The sequence below is a fragment of the Chelonia mydas genome, chromosome 2 (genome assembly GCF_015237465.2).
Source record: "Chelonia mydas isolate rCheMyd1 chromosome 2, rCheMyd1.pri.v2, whole genome shotgun sequence".
Taxonomy (NCBI): Eukaryota; Metazoa; Chordata; order Testudines; family Cheloniidae; genus Chelonia; species Chelonia mydas.
The window spans coordinates 162911220-162929105 of NC_057850.1; the positions used below are offsets into that span (position 1 = coordinate 162911220).

At 42.3% G+C, this 17886-nt stretch overlaps 1 protein-coding gene across 15 annotated transcripts in view; it reads left to right on the top strand.

Moving 5' to 3' along the window:
* Positions 1–17886, top strand: part of TNS3 (tensin 3) — a 340704-nt gene that overhangs the window by 58454 nt on the left and 264364 nt on the right. For 8 of the 15 annotated variants that reach the window (XM_007061354.4, XM_027823761.3, XM_027823765.3 and 5 more), the window contains exon 2: positions 2817–2861. The exons of 5 other annotated variants lie outside the window; for them this stretch is intronic. In XM_007061354.4, the coding sequence (XP_007061416.2) occupies positions 2817–2861 (45 nt within the window). Of the gene's footprint in view, positions 1–2559; positions 2657–2816; positions 2862–17886 lie in introns of those variants that run through there. 2 more of the 15 variants (XM_043540490.1, XM_043540493.1) reach the window with 2 other exon arrangements.

The following is a 17886-nucleotide window of genomic DNA, read 5'->3' on the forward strand; positions in this document are numbered from 1 at the left end:
GAATTTAATGACTGGCACTCCGCATTTCTGTTATCCTAACTGATTCCAGAACAGGTTGTCAGGAAGAAATTAAAGTACCTCAGTTTTTAAAATGAGTAAGTTTTCTTTTACTGTGGTCTCAGTCAAATAATTTCTGTGTTGCTTATAAATTTCAGCTGTGGTAGTTGAGGGGCTTTTGTTTTGAATGTTGCAACTATCTCTTTGGGTATTAAAGGTCCCTTAGAACTTTTAATGAGCATTGCTGTGCTAGGCCAAGTATCCTGGCCATATTCCAGCATGAATAATTTCATTCTATCTATCTCAACACACCCTGTAGTTTTACTCAGATACTGTATTGTTCCCTTCCCCCTCTACTAAAAGCAGGTGTGGAGAGTTGCTGGTTCAATATGGCTACCAGATTTGCACTTCACGCTATACATCTGTGGGTGGGATGAACTGATTTCTGTAGAGCATTGACTTTATTTCAGAAGAAAAAGAAGATAATGGTGGCCACTCTGCCAGGGTGTGGTGCACATGGGCACAAGGAAACATCCATCTTCCAAGCCATTTTAAGAGAGAGACTCACTACAGATGTTTAACCCATGCTACCACAGTGTGGCTGTTTGTCACCCTCTAGTGGATGAACCTCTGATAGAGGTTTATGAGTCAGCTATTGCTTCTGAATATTGGACCTGGTTCCTTGACCCAAGTACTAGAGGCTTGTGCTTTTCAACCTGGAGATGCTGGGCCATTCCCCATAGATGGCTTGGCATCATTATAAAATGTTGGGAACCACTGATTTAATGAGTTACAAGGGATTATTATTATTTATTTAACTTGCATTAGTATGTTCTGTGGGACTTGGCAATTGCTGCTCTGTACTCACACAGTAGATGTTGACAGCTGAAGAAAGTCCAATGGGCTAAGAGAAGTCATACACACCTTGCTTAACTATTCTATAAAACAGTTACCGATTGATATGAAGCTGAAATACAACTGTATATTTTCAGCTTTTGTGGGTTTTTTAAAGGACACGTATAGGCTTTATTGCATTCTTTACAGGGAAAAGGACTTGGGTCCCAACATTTCCCTTTCAGTGATGCTTGGGCTGCTGAAGATTCATATGAAGCAATTATTAAAAACAATAACAATAAAACCCTATTAGAGGGCTAGGTTATCAGCTGCTCCCTTTCAACTTGTGTCTGCAAAAATGCCTGTTTTCTCATACATGTTCCACAGATTTGTTAAGGTATTTAGGCATTGCTGGGTTCAACATAGCAGCATCCTAAGTGAGTTAGGATCCTAAGTCTCATTTTCAAAAGTGGCATAGGCATTTAGGAGCCTAAATCCCATTGACTGTACCCATTAACCATTAACCACCTGTATCTACAAAAGTGGGGTTTGTGAGAACAAATTTACAACTGATGTCAGTATATTATTCTTATAATGCAAAACCAAATACACATCCTCCTGAGATGACATATGTATGGCACTTACCTTCTCTTAGAAAAAGTAAATTGTTGGATTTAAACAGGTTGAGAGTGTAGAAAATTATAATATTAGGTTAGATAATAAGTAAACCTTGCACAGATTATATGGCAAGATGCTGACTGTAAAATTAGTTTTTAAAGGCATCCAGATATAGTATAAACTATGGCTACAATAAATAACATGAAATAGAAAGACAGGAGTAAATTATAGGGTAATGTTTACAAAAGGAATAGTCCTGCTAAGGGGAAATTTCCGTGAAAAATGCGTAAGGTATCTTGCTTGCATAAGATCAGAATTACTGAAGAAGATAGGTTCCAAGTGTCAAAGCCTTGTTCACATAAATAGTTCCAGTGTACTCGGTGGGACTTCTCACGTAAGAAAAATGAGCAGGATCTGACCTATTGCCATTTAAAAGACTCATAATTTCTGACCAAAGATATGGGACAGCTGAACACAGGCAAGAGCTGATAAAGAGCAGAGTAATAGCTAATACCTCTGAATACTCTGTAAGCCCTTATTTAGGAATGATTGTTTTATATTGACTATGAGCCATGGTATGTCATAACGACACTTTAGCTTAATCTTAAAACAAGCCAACAATCGTTTGCACATGCAACGAGGATGAATGTGCATGCAGAGCTTCAGTGCCTATTTTTGTAAATTTGGCTGTAAAGGACATCTATCATATATGTTTGTTGAGTTGTAGCCATGTTGGTTCCAGGATATCAGAAAGACAAGGTGGGTGAGGTAATATCTTTTATTGGACCAACTTCTGTTGGTGAGAGAGACGAGCATTCAGTCTAACACAGAGGTCTTCTCCAATGTGTAAGGATGTAGATTATTACATATAGGGTGGGAACAGTTAATGAGACTGTATTAAAAACAGTATGAGACTTCCAAAAAACCTCTTGTGTTTATTGCCTTGCTAATGAAGCAACCCATTTTTGATCAAATGTATGGGGTCAAAATTTCTGTATAAACACACCAAAATAAATCTGCAAAGAAAGAATTTTCTAGGAAGTTACACTTTGGTAAAGGCGCCAAAGACACAAGTAAAAATAGAAACTGAAAGCTGTAATTAATAATATCTGCCAGAAGCCTTTCTGATGCAGCAAGGATTTTTCCACAGCACGTTACCTGGTATTGTGAGAGACAGTTTGGGGAGACTGCGTGGGGCTTACTTAAGGTATACCTATATGGCTGTCAAGGGGTTAAATATTATTTCTTAAATGCTGTGTAGTAATGAATAGAAGGAAAGCTTTCCTAATTGTAGTGAAGTATTTTTGGAATTTGCCCAGTCAGTTGGTAATATTTCACTAATTAAAGGAACCCTTTGTTTAAACCAGGCTGACAAGAGTTCGTCTGGAGGATTGGCTGTTGGACAAGCTGAGGTATGTTCATTCTTCAGCAAATCAACCCATTTTATGAAATGACCTTTCTGAAGTAATGCTTTTAACTTAGAAGAAGGTAATCACATCTGCGAATTCCTTATGGTTTCTGTGCTGCTGTGGGTTGCAGGTTGTAAAATGTTTCACTCTATTTTACTGCCCCTGAGTCCTGTGTGTAATGAAAATGAACCAAATAAAAGAAATATAGGCACAAGTATCTTTATGACTGGAAGGTATGTAGAGTGATTGGATAGCAAAATGCATGGATTGTAAATGTTTGCAGAGGGAATGTTTGCAAGCTGGATGGGCAGGGCATGTATTGGTTTCCTACTGAGACCAAAATGACTATGCCCATCTGGAACACTCACGTCCTAGGGGGCCATGTACAATATGGCTGTGGTTTGGTGAACAAAGGTCACCCCATGCCAGACTAGCTCCGTGCTTGGAACTGTGGATCTTTTCTGAGGGAACTACATTCATTTGCAGAGGTAGTTTGGGGCAATGTAAATAAAATTAAAAATTGTAAAAGCTTTATACCGCTGATTAATAGTAATGTACAGAATTAAAGGCTGCTATATATTAATGCTATTTTCTAAACTTTAAACATAAACATGCTTGAAGAAATACATGCAGTACCATATATACCATTGACACAGTGTGGTATATTTGCTGAATTCAGTTGTTTACTTTGTTCAGTGGGTTCCTGCTTGTGAAGAATCCCAGTTTGCAAGATCAAGGAAAGAATAAAACTGCTGACTGATTTCTCATTTCTGTCCAAAATACTTTGTATACTTTTTTCCTGCCAATGCATACAGCTGACTCAGTGTTTCTCTTAACAACTTATTAGGCCATGACTTAGTAGCTTTCTCTTGTAACCTTTTTTCTTCGTTACAGAGATAGGGTCAAGAGTTGGGAAGGCAATTTTTTTTATTGCCAGTAATAGCATTTTAACACTTATATATCAGTTTCCATCTCCAAAACATTTAAAAAATATCAGTTAATTAATCCTCAGCAGCCTTATGAGATGGGGAAGTACACTGGACACAATTCAAAAGTTCATTCTTGTTTTGAGGTATTACTAATTCCAGCAATAGTTCTGACATTTAACAAGGAATGCTGCTGGAACCATGAACCCAACTCTGAAACTGAAATGAAATTTGGAGTGCACCCATTCTAAGCACATCAATGTGCAATCTAAGCCAACTCTCATAATTTTATTGTGACTTTCACATTATGTCCTTCTTTCTTTTTTCTTTCTTTTTTGAAGTAAGTTTCTAGCCCTCAGGGTTGTGGAGGCAGTCATGACTCCTAACAATTCAAAACCCAGAACCCAAAATGTAGCATTCTTTAAAATCTCATGATTTTTAAGCCAGTCTCCTTATTTTTAGGGGGCCTCATTTCATCATGGCATCTGAATGTAGAAGACTGAGGGGAGACATTTTTTCTCCAGAGATCTTAATAAATAGCAAAAGTTTCCTCTCCATTTACCTTGCTATTTGATATTTGTCAGTTCTACAGGCTGGACTATATAAAACATTAGATCAGCAGTTCTCAAACTGTGGGTCGGGACGCCAAAGTGGGTTGCAAACCTGTTTTAATGGGGTCACAGGGCTGGCATTAGACTTGCTGGGGCCCTGGGCCAAAGCCTGATCCCCATGGCCCAGCGCTGAAGCCAAAGCCCAAGCTCCACCACCTAGAGCAGCGGGACTCGGTGAACTCAAGCTTCGGTCCCCCTTCCTGGGCCTGTGTAGTAGTTTTTGTTGTCAGATGGGGGTCACGGTACAATGACGTTTGAGGACCCCTGCATTAGATCAACCCAGGCATTTAATCATTTAAGAAGCTATTTGATTTGCAGCAACTTGGTTGTAAGTATTTTGGGCTTCCTTGGAATCAGAGGAGGCAATGTATGCTGGGACATCTTTGGCTTGAGAGAACCTCGGACCATGTTTAATTCCAACAGAGATGCTACTCAGTGCCCAAGAGGAAGAGTTCCAGAGCTGAGACCTTCTATTTTCGTAATGTGACCCCATCAAAAGTAGTTGGTTTTGATGGGGGAGAACGAGCAACAGTCTATGGAGCATGTTGGTAGGTAGAATGAAAAAGTTGGGTTATAAAGAGTTTTTTGGGGTTGAAAAAAGATGGAATTGGGGACCCTGTGGGGGAAGTAGTAGTGTGTTGCACAGGGAGGAGGAGCTGGAAGTCTGAGGAATGGAAGGATGAAGTGAGGGGGAAACAGAAGGATCTGGTTAGGTTGGGAAGGAGGAAGGTGAGAGGAAGAAGGAGAAAGCAAAGAGACCTTGAACTTCCATAGTCCCTTTGATCCTAGAATTTCAGCACTTAATAAACATTAATTCATCCTCACAACAGTCCCTGTGAAGTAGCTGAGTATGATTATTCATTTGACAGAAGGGGAAACTGAGACACAGTTTGTTTCAGTTTTTTTTGTTTTTAATGATCTGACAAAAAAGTTGCATTTCATGCGTTTGTGGCGTGATTTTTTCACACCAAATATGTGCTCAGTTGGTAAACAGATGTTTTTTTCCTAACCCTTCCGATTCTACCTGTGATCTGAAAGTAAGATTTCAGGATAAAACCCTCAGAGATTTTCTTTCTGACTTGTGCATCATCACCAGCAAGCTGGGTCCAGCTGAGGTGTATAAGTATAGTTAGAATGAAGTTAAGTTACACGACTCTGTAATCTGAGTTAAACATGCTGCATTTGAAAATGTGCAGCAAATTTGATCTGTTTCTTCAGTGCTGAGTTTAATGAAGTTAAATTCTGGATTTACACTGATGGGCGGAGTGTGAACTGCTGGCTGGGGGGAGGCTAGCTCCCAGTCCCGCATCTTCTGCCTGAGGCATGCCCCCCCAAACAGGGCTGGAGCCCAGAGCCCCCCCCACCGCGGCTGCTGGCCTCCGCCCCAGGCTAGCGCCCCCATCCCTGGAGCGCCAGGAGTGCGGGCGGCGCAGCCCCAACCCCCCGAGTCCAGGAGCGCTGGGAGTGCAGGTGGCACAGCCCTAGCCCCAGAGCGCCAGGAGTGTGGGCGCTGCGGCCACAGCCCCCTCAGCCACAGAGCATCGGGAGGGAAAACGGCGTGGCTGAAGGCTCCTCAGCCCCAGAGTGGCTGGGAGGGTGGGTGGCACAGCCCCAGCACTGGCAGGTCGGGCGGCGTGGCCCCAGAACCCCCAGCCCCGGAGTGCCAGCAGTATGGGCGGCGCAGCCCAAGCTGGGGCCACCACACAGGTGGAGACACAGAGCGGGAAGCAGGAGGGGGATCTGGGGGCAGAGCATGGGCTAGACCCACTTCCGGCTGTTTGGGGAGGTACCGCCTTCCCCAGCCTATGATACCTGCTGCCCATGTTTACATTGATGAAACTCATGGGAGACTTTGGCTCTTAGTTAATAAGTGCGTTGATGATGGGCAGTCCAGAATAGAATCCAGCTCTGCTGTAGCTGTGTGGGCTTCACAGAGATAACAGAAGCTAATTAAGTATTTAAAATCATCTTTTTGTCACAAAGTGAGCAGGTGTGGTTGACAACAAGCAGGGAGCAGATTGGTTGAGTAAGGAGGTGCTATTTTCATGTAATCTCTTTTCTGAAAATAATCACAGTTTAACACACTTGCCCGGGTCACACAGCTAAGCATTGACAAAGCAAGGGATGTATAATCATTTTATACATCGTATCTGATTTCTGTTTCCAGAAATGCATTAGACTCTTGGCTTAAGCATGAAGATCACATTCAACTCTCTTGCATTATCTTGGCTCATTCAAAAAGCTGGCAGGGAAGGACTCAAGTGTGTAGGCCTCAGGCTAGTAGAAGCTGTTGCTTTCGTGGATGAGTTGGAGCAGACAGCCCCAATTATCAGCATTCTCTGCTAGTCAGCCAGAGAACAGATTTGATGTCATCTGTGAAGACAGCTGTTTTTCTGCCTCCTCTGCTAGAGGAAAGGGGTAGGAAGGGAGTGGCTATTAATAAGGGAGGTGGAGTTCATTATGAGAGAAGAGGGAAGGCATTATCCCACCTCTCCAATATACTTAGTGACTTTTGTAAATGGATATTGTTAAGGGTGGCAAGGAGGCAACTGAGTGTGATTCAAAAAAACCTGTTTCAAACAATCCAAGGGCTTTGGCTATAAAAAGTTGATGATGAATAGAACTAAATACAATTTGATGGCTGTCCTGATGCAGACATGTTGTTTACTATAACTCAGCATGCTTCACCAATCAATTATCTAATCCCCTGGGAGTACAGAGAAAGCATTAGATCATATACCTCAGGTGAACATTATCTAATGCATTAAATTTAGTATGAGAGCCCTCTGCAGCTTAAAGGCAGAAGCTGAATTCTCACATGACCAGGGCTCAGCCTTGCTCATGCTTCACTATAGTAATGTTCCACTGAAACAGCTTGGGCTACGCTGCTCTGCCATGAGGATGCCACTGCCAGGGCCTGAACAGCTTGTGCGGTATAGCGCTAATTCTGCCAGTGTTCAAATGGCAGGGATGCTAGACCTACTAATCTGAGAAAAGGAAGGAACGCAGAGATCAGAATAAGAGGCTTCATTTCCTGGTTGTTGCAGTGCATGGCAAGTCTGCTGCCACCAAGCTAATACTGATCCCCTGCGAACATTTTAAAAATTGATGCGAGTTGTAGCAATTTTGTTGGAAAAACAGTATTTTGAACCATATACACTTGGTTTTGTCATTTTGTATGTTTATGGATTTCAGTAGAAATGTAACACCACCTGGTGCCCAGCTCCACAGTCCTTGCTTGTTTGAAATTCTCACTGATGTCACTGGGAGTGTTTTGGATAGCATGGACTCTATATCATGGAATTCGGTCCCTGGTTAATAACAGCAGGAGAACACAACTATGTATGTACGAATGCTCTCTGCTCCAATAAACCATGTCACCATTTAATAAATGCTTTGTGGGGTATGTCCTCAGGGTGGAGGGATGGCTAATCTCATAATATGAGAGAAAAAGGAATAGGTGATGCATTAAAAAAAATTGTTGTTAGCAAAGCAGAATGTTGTTGATCAACATGCTCTCACAGGTTCATTTTAAAAGACCACACAGAAAAACTGGGAAAAAATACAAAGATAAATAGATTGCCACAAATCCTCCAGTGACCAGTGAGAAGAATGTGATTGTCTTCTAGGATAGAATTGGTAACTCTGCACTGTAGATTTGGGAATGGCACTAAAGTTAACTTCTAAGGGAGACATGAATATATGATAATGAAATAGTTTTGTTTGACTGATTTATCTATAATGATTGGGGCTTGAAGTGACATTTGCAAGGGAATAACAATAAAAACCCAGTTGCTAAATACACCATTTCTTGCTTGGGCATTATGAGATTAGAGATTTTTTGAGCCAAGATACAGCTTCATTTTCTCAACGTAGCAAAAAATGCGCACACTATTTTTTTATGGCCTGGTTTTTCCCAGTTAGTGTTGAAATAAACATTTAAATAGAGAATAAATCCTGAGTACCCCTGTTCAGTGAGATTCAGTAAAGGAATAGACATTTATATCAATTAAAATAAAAATATAGTAATAAATTAGTTAAGGTTGCTTCCATTAGTATATATCATAAAATAGTAAATTTCAGAAACAAGGAAGTAAATAAATTTAAGAACATATACTTCCTATTAATATATTAAAGTTGTAAAATTCCAGTCACACAAATTTTTCAATATAGTTTCATATGCAAATTTCTATCACTAATAGCCTCATACTCCATACAAAGAATTTGCATTTAACTACAGCTGCTTATGTAGTGAATTCCAAGCTTTTGGGGTGTGATATCTTTTTAAAGCATATTTCTTCCAGTCCCAGCCATACACAGGGGAATGGACTGGCAGAGAAAGCAGCATGGTGAACAAGTTCAGATGGTACATGTTGGGTCACAGACATTGGCATCCTGAATTTATCTCTAGAAAGGAAGGACTTGTCCCTCTGATATAGATTATCGTTCACTGCAGTGTATCCTAAATACGAAGGAGCAAATATTTAAAACGCATTATTGTCCCCTTCAGATTATAATTCAGCCCCAACTCTGAGATTTCTGATAAAGTTGATGTTTCATCTGAAGTCCTGCTCTCCACTATTTCTGTTGTTGATCACATGAAGGCATAGACGTGCCAATGGCAGGTAGTATATCACTACTTCCATGGATTTTTAAAAGTTCTACTGTTGCTCTCAAGAGTGATGAGGAAAAACAGCCATCCATTGATTTGTATTGTCTTTGATGATCAGCTTTGAAAAGGGCTACAATATTTTGTGAACCAAATTTAGAATCTAGCATGCATTTTCCTCACCATTGCTTTATCAGGGATACTACTGAACAACTGATTTCTATGGCAAGGTTAGATTCACCATTTTCATTCAGCTGGTCACACACAAATTAGAAAGTCTGTAATATGTTCAGATTTAGTTATTTTCCCTCTCTTCCTTTGCAGAAGAATTTGTAGGTTTCTTTCTGTTCATTGGGACTATCCCAGTGTAGGTCTTATTACACTTTCTGATTAATTGAGTTCTCTGCTCTGTTTGGCTGGTTGTAAATATGATCACACAGGCCCTGAAAATAAAGAAAATCAAGATTTTATTTTTATTTCCTTAAGAACAAAAGTGGTCTGTATTTTTTTATTGTGTCTCCTACCCTTGTAATGAAGCTCTGTTTAATGGAATGGTTTTTATCTTTAAAAACTACAGGGCTTTTAGAATTCACTGAAGGACACAGATGAAGAAAAATATGGTCTTTGATCCTATAGAGTGGTGTTAGCTTCCTAGAACCGCCTTTAGGGAACGTTAACCCTGCAGACCCAGAGGATAAAAAGCTTTAACAAGCATGTAAAAAGCATTTTGAAATGGGCTAATTCTGTAAGGGAGATGTACTTAAAGTATTTTGATGGCTTGGTTAGTTTTGAAATTGCCCAAAGATTTGCAGGAGCTTTTCAGGTCATGCAGGAAGAAAAATAAAATCCTTTAACTACTGTTTGTGACTCAAAGAATGTGTGAACAGTTTTGGTGAGGTTGTTAGCTAGGCCCTGGTCTACACTAGAGTTAGGTTGACATAAAGTTTATGTCGACCTAACTCTGCGAGTGTCTACACTAAAATGTCACTCCTGCCAATGTAACTCACCCACTACACCAGCTTAATAACTCTACCTAAATGAGAGGTGTAGAGTCAGCGTCTATGTAGTTAGGTCAGCACAGTGTCAGTGTAGACCAGTGGTTCCCAAACTTGTTCCTCTGCTTGTGCAGGGAAAGCCCCTGGCGGACCGGGCCAGTTTGTTTACCTGCTGCGTCCACAGGTTCGGCCAATCGCGGCTCCCAGTGGCCGCAGTTTGCAGCTCCAGGCCAATGGGAGCTGCTGGAAGTGGCACAGGCCGAGGGACTTGTTCTGCCGCTTCCAGCAGCTCCCATTGGCCTGGAGCAGTGAACCGTGGCCACTGGGAGCCACGATCGGCCGAACCTGCAGACGTGGCAAGTAAACAAACCGGCCCGGCCCGCCAGGGGCTTTCCCTGCACAAGCGGCGGAACAAGTTTGGGAACCACTGGTGTAGACACTGTGTTGTTTACATCAACTGTTGTTGCCTTTCAGAAGCAATCGCACAATGGCCACATTGACAGTTAAACTGTGCAAGTGCTCCTGGTGAGGACACACATGGCCCACACGAGGTGCATAATGTGGACATGCAAAAGCTATTTAATTACTGCAGCAGCTGTAAGTTGACATAACTTGGGTTGACCTAATTTTGTACTGTAGACATACCCTAGGAGAATGGCATTTCCATGCAGTATACGTTTTTTGGCTACATATTTTGACTGGAGGGCTTGAGCCAGAAGCTGTAAGACTTATAATGGGAACTACATGTGAATGTTGAAAGGAGAATCTTTCATCCCTCTTATAATGACTTTGGTGAATTTCTTCTCCAATAAAATGGATTTCAGCAGGTTTGTGTGGAAGTCAGGTAGTAAAATGTTTCTAATCTAAGAAAGTGGAACTTGGGGACGACACACCTTACTTATATGAGAAAGCAATGGGCCATCACATGAATAAGGTTCAATATCAGAATTAGAGCTGAAGGAATGCAATGTTTACTTGTTGGTTGAATTCTCAATTGTAGGAAGGGATCCCAACCAAACCTGGGATTTAAGTCCCTGTGAACCTTAGATACAATTTACATGTAATGTAAAATCTCAGGATTCATGGTATAACTGACTTCTTTTGTGGAAAGATTATTCCCCCCTTTTTTTCCTTAACACTTTCCTGTTAAGCCTCTGCATACTGGAATAGATATACCATTGCTCTGAAGTTGTATGGCAATTTTTACATAAAAATCCTGTGGGGCACGTTAAATTTTGGTGGTTAGCTAGAAGAATCAAACTCTTATGAATCAGTTAATTTGAAAGACAGATAAGTTTGTTGTGGAAGCTTGGTATTAATCTTTTAAAAATGATAACAATCTACCTTTCTCACTATTGTTCGCTATTGAATCTTTAGCACCATACTCTACAATTTGCTATAACAGTATAGCTCCAGAAGCTTATTATTTATTTATTTATTTGAGCATTGTAGTGTATAAAATTTGAAGGAAATAAACTGTACCTTCCCAGGAAACTATAGTGTTTTCAATAGTATTACAGTTACAAAGAATAATGCTAATTTAAAAAGAGCTAACTCAGCCATTGGAGAGAAAAGGTTCATATTATTTTCCGTTAAAATTGGAGTGATTAATATTGTGAACTTTAGATTAGATGATGATTACTATAACTTTGAATCAAAATTCTCAGAAATACAGGACTATTTTAACACACATTTGTCTTGATTACTGCTCTTAGCAGGAGCTGTTATGCAAGGTGAGATAAGGATAATCAAATATTCTTCAGGATAGAAGCAGATTGCAGGCAGGTAAAAAGGGAAAATGTTCCCTTCTGTACTGCATTGAATAATTGGCTAGGTGAATTTTAGATTTCAGTTATGTCCTTCTGAAGCACCAGGCAGCGGCCCATATTGGAGGGCCAGACGTGATGAACTGATGGCATAACCTGCCATGAAACACACTATATTGTTGTCATGTTTGTTTTTTCCACCAGGTTTTACTCATAAACAGCTCTGACTCATATTGTTATTGAATACTGATGGTTTATGATTTTTCCAATTTATCAGCATAATTTTTGCACTATTGAAGTTAGATACCATTTTTTCTTTTAAGCATCAGGTTTGCGTTTATAATTTAGGGCGCAACAAGGGGCTATGTATAACATCCAGTGTACAGATAATTGCTTCATAAAAGAGCATCGTACCTGATTCTGCTTGAATAAAGCCTGCGAGAGCTTTGCCATTGATTTCAGTGGAGAAGAATGTATGCTCACATGCTCAGGGTCTAAGTGATGGCCATATGTGGGATTGGAAAGGAATCTTCCCCTTGATCAGATTGGCAGAGACCTGGGGGATTATTCACCTTCCCCTGCAGTGTGTGTGTGCGGGTCACTTGCCGGGATTATCTGGGTATCTCTCACTAACTCACTCACATCAGGGCTCCAGGGTGGTAGGTGCTGGACATACACATAAAAAGAGAGGGTATGTAACAAAGAGTTGATAATGTAGCTAGACGAAGGTGGGCAGAAAGTATGATACATTGGCTTTTCTTCAATTACTAGTCAACATTCACTTTTTAAGAAAGAATACATTTCTGTTACAGTTCCCTTCTCTTTTAAAAACCTGTTATGAAATGAATACCACATATTTTATGTCAGCAATGTTTTTGTGTACAAACGAGCAAAAGAAATAAAAGTCAGAGTTAGGCTTCAAATTTTATTCACACAGGTACACACACATAGGGAAGACACACGCCTGCCTCCCTACACAAAGACACACAGTATCTTATATACATATAAGGCATGCATGCACATACTTGCCTACACAGAGACACTTTTTCATACACTTTTTCCAGGGGCTGCCTAAATCACCCAGCCGGGAAGGGAGGAGCATAGGTTGGATGGGAAAAGATGGGGTATGGCGTGGAGGAGAGAGGATGGGGAGGGAAAGGGGCCAAGGACAAGAGCAGGGAGGGGGTGAGAGAGGGCAGTGAAGGAGAGACGGGAGTAGGGGGGATATGTGGGGGGATGCAGGGGGAGGCAGAAGGCTACAGCTGTAGCTGGATGTGGGGGGCACAGGAGGGTACAGGGATATAACGGGAGCACAGCAGTGTATGGAGGTGAATGGGGTGCAGGGGTGAGGGACATGGGGGTGGTGGCTCTGGGAAGGTGGAGAGGATGGTTGGGGGAGCACTGTAAGGGGTACAGGGCCAGGATGGATAGGTGCGGGGGGCAGAAGGGGATGGGACAGGGGAGGGATGCAGACAGGGGGATGGTGGGGCAGGGGTGGGACGGGGAGGGTTACAGTGAGGGGGATGGGTGTGCAGCCCCATTCCCAGCACTCGGACACGGGGATATACAGACCTCCAACGCCTGGGTGCCAGCGATGGGGCGACAGACCACAGTTCGCAGCAGGGCCACGTGCCCCAGCTCGAGCCCAGCCACATGAGGCGCGCGAGGAGAAGAGGGCCGGGCAGCAGCGGGAGAGGCATGTGCCACGTGACCCCTCAACAGCCACCTGCTGAGCACTCGCCAGTTGTGCTAGTTCCTTCCCTGCCCAACCAATGGGAGCTGCACCTGCAGGGGGTGGGGGACAGAATGCGGACACCCCCCCCCCGCCCCGTGGCAGCCCCTAAGGCCAGGAGCCAGACATGCCAGCTGCTTCCCAAGCTGGGAGCCATGCAGCGCGGCAGCTAGCAGGGAGCCTGACAGCCCCGCTGCATGGTGCCGCAAACCGAACAGTCACTGGCCCGGTCAGCAGTGCTGAGCGGCGTCACCAGGATCCCTTTTCGACCGGACACCTGTCACCCTATGCACAGGTCTTGCGCTGGTTCTCTGTGGAGAGAAGATCTTCACCCCATTTAAATGTGTTCTGGGCAGGGGCGCTGGAACAGGGGGACCAGGAGAATATGCACTCCCACTTTTTAGTGGCCATAAGGGGGAGTGATGGGAGGAGGGGGCAGAGAGGAGCGGGGGGGGCACCTGATTTTGAAACTGCCCTAGACCTGACATAAGTTAAAGCAGCCTAGAGGCTGCTCTAATTTACAACAACTGACTGGAGTTCCTAGGAGGTTATAAGCCATCTGAGAATTGCTGTAAAGGAACAAATCCTGCACTTCATTCCTGCAATCTCACTTTGTCATGCTTCCTGTCTCTGCTAGTGCTCCCTATGCCGGGGGAGACTGGCACAGGAGTTGGCTCTGCTGGCTTTAGACTAGTTGAGAATTCCCTCCAGCTGTGTTAACTGTCCAGCTGTACTGAGTTATGCCCTCTTTGCACTGCTCAGGGGGGCACAAAAGGGCTGGGAATCTGGCCCAGAATATTTAGAATCCATTTATACTTCCCAGCATCTAGCGAACCATTGAGAAATTGCTGTGGCAAAACTGATGCCTTTACCAGAGTCCACCCTTATCGGGCATTCTCCTGTTTTAAGAGATGTCCTTGAAGTACTGAGTACAGTTCTGCTCCACCATTATTAGATCACCGTTATTCTTAAACAACTCTCCATTATGGTCTCTAGAGTGGTCACTTAAGACAGGTTTTCACTGGATAGGAAAAGCACTGAGAAGGTAGCATCTGATTCAAGGCAAATATTTCCATGATTTATGAACTTTCCATGTGTACTTTTCATTAGTCATAGAGCTGACGGGTGCACTTCATGTACAGAGCACAGAGCAAATGCTATTTACTAAGCTTTTATGCCTATGCATTTTTGATATTTCTCCTCTATTTCATCCTTGGGGGGTAAGGGGAATGAGGTGAAAAGATGCACTCAGAGAAACAAGATAGCAATATTCAGAACCTCTCCCACAAACTTGTCCCAGAAAAATTAGTTTCATATGTAACAAACATAGTGTGCTACATCTGTCCCAAGGAGGAATGCTGCATTGAATATGACTCCAGGTGTGAAACAGCTTCGTAACTGGTGAGACTGCTAAAATGCTTAATCAGAGTTTTTTGGTTGGAGGCTCCCATTTCTCCATGATTAGTTTACTAACGTGCCTCCTCAGCCCCCTCAGCTGTTGACTTTGTCCATTGCTCTGGCACACAGCTGCTGCAGTTCTCCTTGTATCAATTCATTTTCTCTTTCTTTCTCTCTGTTCTCCCTCTCCCCCTTCCTCCCCCCCACACCCTCGCTTTTTCTTGTCTGGGTGTGCAGCTTAATATAAGAGGCATCCATTGGTGGCTTTGTGGTAGTGAACCCCCTGAGTCGCTGCACTGTGTCATGGGAGCGCAGAAGAGAAAGTAGGGCTGAAAGGTTTCTGCATAATCCTGACCCGCCCCTGCCATCCCCGTCCCCCCATATTAGCTGTTTCCGTGAGCAGCTTCATTAAGGACTATCAATGGTGGAGGGAGGAAATATGCATGAATCTAAATATAGCCAGAGAAGCACATGCTTTGCCTGTGTGGTGTTTTAATGCAGCTGTGAGAATACATCTCCAGTGGTCAGAGGTGGATTAAGGATTCTAGATGCAGAAGGATTATAATAAAAGAATCAAAACTCTGATCATGTAAAGGGTAATCACGTGTGCGTATGTGGATTTTGGCTTTCCAATGTCTGTCAATACGTTTCTTAGAAAATGAAATTAAAGATGAAACTCAGTCTGCTGTAGTCAGGCTCAATCTCATTTTTCTAATATTTCTAAAATTCTGTTATTTGGATGCATGCATAGCATCTCACTAACTTTAAAAAAAATAGTTCACTTCTTATATGTGCAGGATTTCAGCCTTTGAGATGACAAAGCTAGTTCATTAAACAAAGAAATGTAAGCTTGTGACGACGAGTTTTCATGACACACTTTGCCCTTTGACTCTTTTCAGGCACTTCTTGTGCATCTGACTCACATGGAACAAGTGCCAGTTTGATGATGATGAGATAGAGAGAAAGATTTTTCCAGTATCTGGAATAATGACGACTCTCCTGGGCCTTTTTTAATACAAGCCCATGTATTTTCTAGAACATGAGGATTTGCAAAATAAAAATCTGAAGGGTTGATGAAACAAAAGCTGTGGCCTACAGTATGAACAGCTAATAGTATTTTATATTGACAAAGGGAACAGTGAAACATACGCGAATATTCACTCTTGTTAGCTAGGGGAAAAATAAATTACATCCCTCTGAGTCAGCTGTTTCCTGGGGGAGCTTCATCTCAAGTACAGAAGATGGTCTCTTGTGACTTGGCAAAGGGAGGGCAACTTGAATTTCCACAGGGGCACAAGAGGTTGCCCAGGAAATGCTTGAAGCAGCATGAATCTGTCTGCCCTGCTCACTGCCTCTGCTCAGACAGTGCCACCCCACCCACCTACCCACATGTATGGCTACCAGCTTTCATGGGAAGAAGGATTTGAAACTGGGTCAGGGTCCAGGAAGCTAGGGAGAACTTGGATTATCATATGTGCTACATTTAAAACTCGCTGTGTTCAAGCTTTTTCTGGTTGGAGATCAAAGTTTTTCACTCTCTTGTAAAATAAGGCATTATTTCAGATACTGGAAAACAGAAAGGAGCATAAACTGTCAAGTCAAGTGTAAAAGTCTAATTTAAGCAGGTCAAAAAAAAATGTGAAGAGCGACTTGCAACAGACACAAAAACTAAGTGCATCAGCCTGCCAAACAATCAGTGGGGCCACTGAACAATCAGGATGCTAAAGGAGCACTCAAGGAAGACAAGGCATTGCAGAGAAGCTAAATGAATGGTCAGCATCAGCCTGCACTGCAGATGTGAAGGAGATTCACAAAGAGGAGCCGTTCTTTTTAGGTGACAAATCAGAGGAACTGTCCCAGATTGAGGTGTCAGTAGAGAAGGCTTTGAAACAAACTGATACATTAAACAGCAATAAGTCACCAGGACCAGATGGCATTCACCCAAGAGTTCTGAAAGAACTCAGAGATAAAATTGCAGAACTACTAACTGTGCTATGAAACCTATCCGATGAAATTAATAGGCAGCAAGTTTAAAACAAAGAAAAGGAAGTATTTCTTCACATAATGCACAGTCAATCTGTGGAACTCATTGCCAGGGGACGTTGTGAAGGCCAAAAGTATAACTGGGTTCAAAAAAAGAATTAAATAAGTTCATGGAGGACAGATCCATTATTGACTATTAGCCAAGATGGTCAGGGATGCAACCCCATGCTCTGGGTGTCCCTAAACCTCTAACTGCCAGATGCTGGGCCTGGATGACAGGAGATGAATCACTCGATAAATTGACCTCTTCTGTTCATTCCCTCTGAAGAATCTTGCATTGGCCACGATCAGAAGATAGGATACTGGGCTAGCTGGACAATTAGTCTGACTCAGTATGGCCAACTCGTAAACTGTTAAGTAGACTTATTTGTAAGTTTCCAAAACATTCCAGCTGTGCGCTTAGAATAGGTGCTACTCTAAATTTGGTGAGGGTACACATTGGTGTTGATGCTCAACAAAGGGATTTAATCCCTAGTATAATTGCAAAACTCAGTGTCAACCATAACTGTGAGGCACTTCAATTGGGAGGTTATGTATTTTCGTGAATAGGGTATTGGACTGGAAGTCAGGTGACCTGGGTTCTGTTCCTAGTTTTGCCACTGACCCGCCACTGTCTTTTCTACTTAGATTGTAAGCTCTTTCTGGCAGGGACTTTTTGTTCTATGTTTTGTATAGCACCCAGCATAGTGGGGTCTTGGTCCTTGACTAGGGGTTCTAAATATCATTGAAATAATAATAATAAAGAGTGTGGGATCCTCTATTACTTTTAAAAAATAAGATGTTTTCTCATGCGGTTTAAACAATAGGTTCTCAAAGCAGCTTTTCACTGGACATATTTGCCTTTGTTTTTCCTTTTCTTTGCCTCCTTTGGCCTGTTGATGTCACCCAGTGGTATGGCTCCATCTTAAAATATCTTACAATTAGGGCTGTCAAGAGATTAAAAAAGTT